The sequence below is a fragment of the Solanum pennellii genome, chromosome 3 (genome assembly GCF_001406875.1).
Source record: "Solanum pennellii chromosome 3, SPENNV200".
Taxonomy (NCBI): domain Eukaryota; kingdom Viridiplantae; phylum Streptophyta; class Magnoliopsida; order Solanales; family Solanaceae; genus Solanum; species Solanum pennellii.
The window spans coordinates 1,927,991-1,938,525 of record NC_028639.1 but is presented as its reverse complement, the minus strand read 5'-3'; the positions used below and the strand labels follow the sequence as shown (position 1 = coordinate 1,938,525).

Below are 10,535 nucleotides of genomic sequence, written 5' to 3'. Positions count from 1 at the left end.
TAAATATGAATATTTGTGACTGTAATAGTGCGAAAAGAAGGTTCGGCTCCAAATTATTCAAGAATAATGACGTTGAGTTTCTCGGTCCTTTGACTTAGGATTAATCAGTTCTATTTCTGACTATCTTCCAATTGTAATTATATTCGATACAAATTGACATAGTCAGACTCTAATATAAATATCGAACGAAAAAATAAAATAAAATAGTGGGAGTACTAATTTGACTCTGGTGGAATTAGTGTGAACATGACTCTTGGAAACTTCAGATTTGCCTGCATTTATGCAAAAAGATGTCAGTCTAACCAATAAAATTACAGTTCTAGAAAGTCTTTTTGTCATCCTGTTTGACCAAATCAGAACATAAATGTTACTTCATCTGTCTTATATATACACACACTCATCATTTTTCAGTTTAATACTTACATTCAAATTATTTAATCAATATTTATATAGAAATACTTTTTTATTTAAGGGAAAAAGGTCTGATATACCCCTCAACTTTGTCACTTAGAGCTGATATACCCCTCGTTATAAAAGTGACTCACATATACCCCTACTTGTAAACAAATGGCTCACATATACCCTTTTCCTCTAACGGAAATGAAAAAAATAATAATTTTAATCTAAATTTTTATTATTTTTTTCTAAAAAATATAATCCCATATGAGTAAATTTAATCCTCGTCAAATATATTTTTTTGACTTTTTTTTGTTTCAATGACTAATTTATAATTATTATTTTGATAATCAAATTTATTTATGTTTCACTAATATTCTTGTAAAACATATTGTAGATGACCAAATTTTTTCTTCGAATACGAAATTAAATTACAATACACACAAAAAATAGTTTATATTTTTTTTCTTTAAGCTAAGGAATGAAAGAAAAAACAAAATAAGAATAAGAAACTCAAATAATTATAATAAAAGAAGTCAAAAAATAATTTATGTATGAAAAAAATTAAAATATACCTTAAACTTTGATAGAAGAATCATATATACCCCTAAATAATTTTTTAAAAAAAATTAGAAGTAATTTAAAACTAATTTTTTAACTTCCGTTAAATGAAGGGTATATGTGAGCCATTTTGTAATGGCAGGGGTATATGTGAGCCGTTTGTATAACGGTAAGGGCATATATGAGCCACTTTTATAACGAGGGGTATATCAGCTCTAAATGACAAAGTTGAGGGGTATATCAGACCCTTTTCCCTTTATTTAATAGTCGATTAGAGATATGTACACGTTACTAATAATACATGCATTAATGATCTGTTCCTATGTACTTATTCATATTTTTCTTTTATATCTGTCTTTATTTATTTGTCTATTTTAACAAATTAAGAAATGACAACAATATTTTTTCTAATATGCCCTTATTTAATTCTAGAAAATTTATAGTACTACGAAGTTGTAATGCATGCTTTTTGAAACCAGAGTATTATATTTAGGGAGTTATATAATCTTTCAAGTTAAGGGTAAAAATTGTAACTAACTTATAATAATAATTGGTGCCTTAATATGTGTGACACTTCTAAAGTGGACAACTAAAATAGGGACAGAGGGAGTATTATTTTATGCTGATATTCTTTATTTAGGAATTTGATATGTATTAGTTATTTCACCTTCTATCTTGCATAGATTCTCTCATGACTTATTACAGGTTTATATATTATATCAAAAATCGTATTAATTTTATACGTAAATTGTTTAACCAGACATTATATAAGTTCTACGAAAATATATACTTCTACAAGTCATTTCTTATCCTACCCATCAGCCCTTGTTTCGTCAAAATTCATTAATGTAACTTATTTAAATTTGCATGGGGATAATCCATTAAAAGAGTAGACTGATTCCTTATAAAGAAAGTATTTTATTCTATTATAATAATAATAATAATAATAATAATAATAATAATAATAATAATAATAATACTCAATATAATAATATAAGTTAGTCAATATGTTTAAACCATGTAAAAATAATTTTTTTTGTACTAAGCGTTTTATCTTTTTGGTGAGTCTACCAACTCAAATATAGATTTAATTGACCAAGTAAATTTCAAATATATACCCAATTATTTATTCCAATAATATTTTTATATATAATAATAATAATAATAATAATAATAATAATAATAATAATAATAATAATAAAGTAAGTATTAGTACTTTAGAGTGGGTGACAAGAAGTTATAGAAACTTGTAACGTGCACGGTTAGGAAAAGATGAGTTGAATAGAAGTTCCCTTTGAGAAAAAGAAAAAAAATTCAGGATGCAAAGTTCATGACATTTTCATAATAAATTAGAAATAATTGAGGCGTACAAAAGTTAGTTCAGAGATTATAATTATTAAAAAAAGTTAAATGATATTAATTCACCGTTATTATAAAAAAATAAATTTATGTTATAGGGTATATAAAAATAGTATTGAAAAACCGTATTAGTAATGCTGACATTATTTTTCTTATACCATGTTTGACTTAAAAAGTATTAAAAATAACATGCATGTTATAATTTCTAAAAAAAGTTATTCACAAAAGCACCTTCCACGATACAATTGAAAAAAATGAGAAAAGGTCTTGACGGCTAATTATATTTTTGATCATGAAATCTTTTGCACTATTAATACCATAGCTTCTCATATAGATGCGTATTCAGAATTTTGAGATGACGGGTACATTATTATAATAAAATTAATTTATGATATAAATTTCATCGATTCAACATTTAGATTTTTACTACTGAAAATCATTAAAATTCTAAAAGTTCTTCCAATTACCACTTAGGAAAGTTTCATCTAATTTTAGAAAGAAAAATAAAACAAGATAAATATAAAATTCAGATTTCTGACCTCGCGGAGAGAAATACACCCAGTCTCAATCGTATTATGTGATACTCCGAGTGTGATTCACATATCTATATTTCAATACTTTTTTTTTAAAAAACAACATTATATATGACTCGGGAAGAGACCATAGGTTCACGTAAACCAGGTGACCCCCTTAGATACGCCTCTCTCCTCATGCATGAGTTATATATATAACATAATACTACCAATTAGAGAGTAAGCATTCGTTATGCATAAATTACAAAAAGTATATACCAAATAAGATTATTAATAACACATAAAACTAATGCATCCTGCCTACCTTACGACCCTGAAAATAATGAAGAAGAGATTTGCAAGTAAATGGAGAATTCAACACTATTGTCTTTAAGAAATAGTTTCTTAAAACTAGATCTTGTTGTGCCTTTGCTCCCTAAATTAGATAAGAGGGAGGAACAACTACGTCTCAGTTCCAAACTTAGTCGCATAAATTATATAAAACCTCACTAATAATGTCACGGATCAAAGAATCTGTATAACAAATAGGCCAATAGAAAACAACAGATGCATTAATATACTGAGGAGATTGATTGTCAGCCTTGTATCTCAAACAGCTAAGTTCCTCTGCTGCCAGAAGTATAGTGGAATGAGGAGCACCCCAAGAAAACTGAAGAGTAATTAGGCAAATAAGACCACCTTCAACTGCAGAAGGATAGGTTGGCTATGAAGTTGGAAAGTCACAATTAGACAGCAAGTAAAACAACTAAGATACAATCGACGACCAAAGATAGTTAAACTTTTCAAACACAGGAAAATGCTTCCTCAAATAATATCTCCTGAGATTAACATTCCATGATATATCAGTATGTAGCAGAAAACAATCTCTAAGATGTTTATATAAGGCAAACAATTATAACTTTTACTCCGGCAGATCCAAGAATAGAAGATATTCTAGTTTGTAGAGAAACAAAAACCTTTTGCGGATGCCTTTACAGGATTTAGAAACAAAAGGAAAGGTTCAAGTAGATCTATGGGAAAATAAGGCATCCAAAGAGAATAAAGTTAGGGAGCAGACTTGTGTATCTGGAGAATGGAGATCCTTAATCCTTTTCGCTATTATAACAGGCATTAACCTGTGTTTGATATTTTTCTGATCAACCACCATTTGCTTTGAGCAAGGTACAAAATGAGGGCCTCCATAGTAACCTTCTCAACCAATCTCCACACAATACGCTTGATCCATGAATAGAAGCCCATACTTATGCTTTGCTCTGAACCAAGACTAATCTCATTCAGTTAAAGTCTAAAGGCCTGACCAAAAGTCTACAACTACATGTATCTTCAAAATATCTCCTCATTACACTAATATTCTGGCATAATTCAGACCCTCAGCTGCAAAAAGTTGTTCAAGTTGCTCCCCTGCATTTTCATGGAGCTCCTTCACTTTCTACCATCCCGCCTTCCCTAGATTTGAGAGTATGATCAGCAGCCTCACTAGTTTTTGTTTCCTGAACATTCTGTGATGAACCTCCATTAGCCTCCTTGTCGTTCTGCATGGCTGGCACCTCATTAGTTTCTGTTACTGTCTGAAGAAGCTCCAATGGAGTAGCAGCTGGATCAAGCTCCTGGCAACCCTTTGGAGCATTTTGACCTTCTTCACCTGTAAGCAAGTGGCTTGGGACCTGATGAGAGAAACGAAACATCTCTTCTCTGGTTATTCTCATCATCTTCTCTGGATTCAAGTCTGGACGAAAGACTGTCTTAAAACCAGCAACTTTGATGAGAGGAGCTACTGAAATTCCTTGCTCTTCATTGTAATCATCAAGAACTAGGACCATGTCATACTTGTGTATAACATCATCAGGTGTATTCTGATTCCAGTCAGCAGACCAATTTCTGAAGAGGGCCCAAACATCCCCCTTTTGGGGATATATTAGAACAGTTCCACGAGGGCCCTTTGACCATCGAACCTTGTGGGAGAAGGAATTCACCGACTTACCCGTTTCATATCTGCCAATCCTAAACTCACCAGAAGTTTTGTAGAAACCTGAAGCTACCCACTCCATTGGACCAAATTCAGTGTTTGTTTTTGAATTAAGCCAACTGAGCCTCACTTTAAATGGTTCCCTTGAGATGACTTTGTTAATCAGAGCATAGAAACGGGGCATGCCATCATCAGCATCATATGAAGCCCAGACTTCATTGTCTTCAAAACAACTTTCGCTCCTATCCTGATCGAAATTGTGAAAATCAGGATCTGGTACATTCATTGTTTCTTGCACTGGATCCTCTTGATGTGCATCATTAGCTGAAGCATTGACAGCTTTCTTTACTCCCTTCATAGCTGATGACTCTACATTCCCGTTTACATTGTGACCAAGAACATTAGCAGTCCTCTGTTTTTCCTTTTTGCGCTCTTTTACCTTGTGTTTTTGTGCATCTTGCTGCTGCAATCTCCATTCATTCAACTTCTTAAGTATCTCCTTCCGAGCTTTCCCCATCAGCATGTTCCGATTTTCAAGTGGTGTCAGCTCCCTGGTACTAATAAGCTTGCTAGAAGAAAAACCATAAGTCCTTTCTGCATAGTGCGGTGCATTGGATGCAAAACGCATTCCATCCTCATCGAGCCTTCTCTGTTTAAAAGCTGTCTGTCTAGTCTGTGAATCATCGCGTTCTCTTTTCATTCTCTCATGTGCCTGCTGGACAACATTTGCTGCTTTTGCTGCAATGGAAGGATCCGAGCTACCAACACCACCCATTCTGGAAAATGGATCCTGCTGAAAATTTGAGTATTTCGCAGTATTAGAATGTGCTGCTGCTGATCCTGCTGTTTTACCAGCACTAGCATTTCTTCCTATAGGGAACTGATTTCCATTAGGTGCATGATTCCTTAGATTCTGCTGCCACTGACTAGTAGAATTGGATGGTTTTGAATGATTGAACGGTGGGGATGTTTCTGTAGCCATAAAAGCTTCATGACAGTTGGGGCAAAGAAGAGTGTGGTTGAGATATATCTTCAAATACTCGTAATGCATCTTGCAACGGTGGCAAATGGTCCAGAAAGTATCACTTCTTTGATTGGATGAAGCATTGACTGATGAAGAGGGCATCCGAGAAGCATTTTTCTGAGTCTTTGAACCTGAAGTTCTACTAGTAAAATTATGAAATCCATTTCGTGGAGGTGCTGATGGACCACCTGAGGGCACTGGAACTTTCTGTTGTTTCTGCTGGGGACCTTTTGAACTCCTTCTCTGGTTATATGCCAACCTCTTGGATTTATCAGATAACAAGCTCCAGGCCTCAGAGAGAAGTTGAAATGCACCTTCAGCACCAATAGATTTATTTTTATCAGGGTGGAGGACAAGAGCTAGCTTCCTGTACTGTTTCTTTACCGTTTCATCATCACTTGACGGGCTCACACCAAGTACCCCATACCAATCCACTTCCCCACTTATTTTGTTTTCGGCAGAGATGTAAACATCAAATGTCGTTAACATCTGGGTTAAATCGTCAAGCCCTGGATACAAAACCTGAGCTTTCAAGGCAAATTTCTTTGCACCAGCATAATCCTTCTGTTCAAACTTCCGCTCTGCAATTTTTTTTGCTCTGAAGGCTTCATCTTTATTACACTCCATAGTTTGTGAATGTGATTTAGGAAGTTCCTTTTGTGACCTCCAGTCAGTATGCCACTCAGTATCACAGAAACCACCAAAATATCTAAAGCATTTCCATGTGAATATCAGATAGTGATGACTCAATCTCCCCTTCTTGAAGCACAGTATACTTCAAATCATCCAATACCTGATTCACAACAAGGGAGAGATCAATGGCTGTTAGAAATGCGTCATTAAAGTACCAGAACTAAAAAAAAGTAATATATGTATTGGTCTAGGTTTCAGCCAAAAAATAACTTTATTAGAGAAAATAAAATATAATTTGAATACCAAGAAACACGCAAACGTACATTGATGCATATCCACATATACATAATCTAGGGCCTCAGGGCTTAAAGGTCAATAATTGTTGTGGACAACAATAAACTTTTGAACCTGGTAAATGGTAGAGAGGTAATCAAGATAGATATTCTGAATCCATCATACAACATATGTGATTAATCAACTAAGACTGACATCACCTCTCTGGGAATTAAATGATCCAAAATTATATGCAACAGGATAGGGTAAAGACACTTGATCTTACTCAAAAGGCCAAGAAAAAGAGATGCAATAGGGTAAGAAACCCCCTAAATATTGCTAGTATTCAATTCAAGCAGCTCTGGTAACCAGGCTTAAGTAATGTGATTCTCTAGCACAATTGAGATCCTAAAGTTTTTGATGCACAATATCTTGTTAAACAACACTGACATTTCTGGTAATTGTACTATGCAGAAATGTTGGATAAATTTACCAGCTACTACCACGTTAACTTACACTACATGGTTATTTTTTATAATAAATAGTAGTTCCCCCAGAACATTCAGATCTTGAAGTCAAAATATAAGGCGCAAGTTTACTTTTTGACCAAGAAAGGGAAATGAAATTCTAAGCTTTGCCTACAATTGTACAAGGATTAACTCAATGTCTAGTTTTTCAAGTAATATATCCCGAAATACCTCCATTGAGAAGCAAGATAGACATAAACATAGAAGTGGATCAGTAACAACTTCCTCTGACCCTTGCAAGAGAGAACCTCTGTTTCCTTTTTAATTCTATTTCCACGAGATACCTGCCACCTCTCACCACCAAGAGGTACTGGCTAAGACAAATTGGTAGAATCACCTATTGTTTTTGTCTCCACTGGGATTTGAACTTGAGCTCTCAACCCCTTCACTAACCATTAGGCCACACTCTTGGATAGAGTGAACTTCTACTTCTTACCACTCTACATTTTCCCATTCTAACATTAAAAGCTGTAATACGCATCATCATTTCCAAATTCTGTCACTTGATCTCTCGGAAAAGTTGAGCCTTTCCAGCATGTATTCTCTTCGCTAAATTCATTAACCCAACTCACTTCCTTATTCCAAAGATTCGAAAAAGAATACTCTGTCAATGGATAAACTCATCCACACAGTTTTATCTCCCACCACTACCACCCACTCCGATCCCCACAGCCAACAAAACCTCAAAACGAGTACCCAAAATTCTATGGATTCCCACATCTCAAGCTAATTGCTCTTTTTTTTAGCATTCAGGATTTCTAACAATACCAGTCCACATACAAATAATAATCCAAACGTTCAAGAAGCAGACAACAGCAAGTGATGATAACATTTAAGAATTAGACAACAATGTGACCCACTACTCTGTCTAGCTAAAAAGATTCAATCTTTTACATGCCCATTGATAACTCAAACAAACCACAGTAAAATTAACTCCACCCCATGATTTAATTACTAAGCGGCTAAGCCTAACAAAACCAAAAACCCAAGAACGACCCTAAATCATCACAAAGGAATCATAGATTCAAACTAAAAAGTTCGAATGAAAAAATATCAAATGGATCTGAATCATAAGCGGTTTGTAACGGTCGAAATTCACATTTCAATTTGTCTCAAAGAAAAAAACCCCAAAAATTCAGTACAAAAATGAAAACTTTATCGAAATGAAGGAAGAGAAACTAACCGTATATGAGCATTTGAATCCAAAAAAAGCTGCTGTTGCTGACCTACAAATTTTCCCACCAAAGTCAGACCCTTTGAAGAACTAAAATTTATTTGTATTTTTGTGAAAAACCCCTATGAGCCCAAGAACAACCCTAAAAATGCCCAAAATATAATCTGTAAAATTGGGAAATGAACAGCCAGACAGGCATGGGCTTGGTTTTATATATTCTACTTCATGGATCTTAACTATGGTTACTTTTATAAGCACAATTCTTAACTAGGGTTAACAAACCATGGATCTTAACTATAGTTACTTTTTGTCTAGAACATTCTTGTACTACTTTTCGTCTCGATTTAAGTTATATACGCTGATATTTTATGTCAATGTTTGATTAGATTTGTAAACTCGTCAAACTAAAAGTCATTTTTGACGTGTCTAGATTGTATATACCAAAAGTTCTTATGACTAAGATTTCGTTCAGTAGTTGGTCAAAGTTATGCATACATTAGTAATTTTGAATTAATTATGAAGAAATTTATATATTTTTTTGGTATATTGATTAATTATGCAGGATTTCGTTACTCATGTACCACTTATTTTTATTTTCTACCCTACTTAAAATACCATATATACTTCCTCTGTTTAAAAGAGATTGATTTAGTCTGACTTGAAACGGAATTTAAAAAAAGAAAGAAGACTTTCTAATTTTGTGGTTCTAAATTAAAATTATGTCAAAAGAAAAATTGATCACTCTTTTTAAAACAGACTAAAAAAAATTAGGATTATTCTTTTTGAAACAGATGAAGTACATGTATTAGTTATACAAGTTCTAAATTGGACTTCGGAACTTAAATAAGCCACAAAAAAATAAAAGTGACCAAAATAAGCACTATTTTAGGAAGTAACTAAAATAGGCTTAGTGGAAGAAAAAATTCCATTTTATCCAATATTATAAACGTTGTTTTCTGTTAGTCCATAACATGTATATTTTAATATATAATGGAACTATTTGTTACACTTCATAAAATGTAAGTTTTTCTTACACTTTGTAAAGTGAAACTTTTTCTTACACATTATAAAGTAGAAGAAAAACTTACATTTTAAAAGAGAAATAGTTTTCAAGTTTTGCTCTCCTTATGATGCTTTTGTAAGTCGTACAATTGAAATATTTTCCCTATATATGTAAAAAAAATATAAATATATATCACATGCAATTAACTTACTTAAATAAAAAATCAAGTGATGGACATACTGATAATCATTTGCATAAAAAATAGGCGAGACATGTAAATTTGAGAATGTCCCAACATTTTCCGTCATTTTAAATTGTGAGGACTGACCAAAATAAATATCTAGTTCATAACTTTGAGCAATATTCCTATCTTGTTATAATAATAATATTAATAATAATACATTGTTTAGTATAACAATAGTTTGTTTAGTATATATAAAGTCTTTTAGTGAAAAACATTTATAAATATAAAAAAGAAATTGTCATAAAAATCTCCGTTATTATAGTTAGGTGTTATCGTATTAGGATATTGTTATAGAATGGTTTGAATTATATAAGTTGCAATTCTTCTCATATTAATAAAATGAAACGACATTGTTTAGATATTCATCAAATACATTATTTATGTGTGCCTATTAGGATCGTGTGTTCGATTTTTGGTGATTAATATAAGTCACATTGTTCTCATTTTATAAGTTACGTCGTAACTTCGTTAGAAAATAGAACTGGCTAGGTTACTGACATATTTTACATCATATGTCACATAGGTTATAATGTCTTTCATCGCATTTGTCGAGGTTGATTTTCCTTTTTTTTAAGTGATCATAAATGTAAAAAAATTCAATGAAATTAACTCTACATTGCAAATATTTATCCTTAAATAAAAATCTTGTTGGAGTTGAACCATCAATTGCTGTTTAAAAACTTGAAAAAAGAAGTGCTCAAAAGGCAAGTTGTATTAATGAAACAAATCAGACTTCTGAATTTACAATGTAGATTTGTAATCGTATTTGAATTACAATATAGATTAGTGTTGAAAAAAAATCCGACTATATTTAGATTGATTTGGTTTTGACTAAAAAAAAA

At 32.5% G+C, this 10,535-nt stretch overlaps 1 protein-coding gene across 1 annotated transcript; it reads right to left on the bottom strand.

Annotated features, from left to right (window-relative positions):
* Window positions 1-3,607: 3,607 nt before the first annotated feature.
* Window positions 3,608-8,642, bottom strand: LOC107015060. The gene is made up of 2 exons (XM_015215224.2): window positions 8,456-8,642; window positions 3,608-6,632 (listed from the first exon to the last, which is right to left on the bottom strand). The coding sequence occupies exon 2, from the start codon at window positions 6,464-6,466 to the stop codon at window positions 4,259-4,261; it is 2,208 nt and encodes a 735-aa protein (XP_015070710.1). The 5' UTR covers window positions 6,467-6,632; window positions 8,456-8,642; the 3' UTR covers window positions 3,608-4,258.
* Window positions 8,643-10,535: the final 1,893 nt, after the last annotated feature.

What these genes read in the sequence shown, in the direction of transcription:
- LOC107015060 (XM_015215224.2), bottom strand. Translation starts at nt 6,466, where the DNA reads ATGGAGTGTAATAAAGATGAAGCCTTCAGAGCAAAAAAAATTGCAGAG.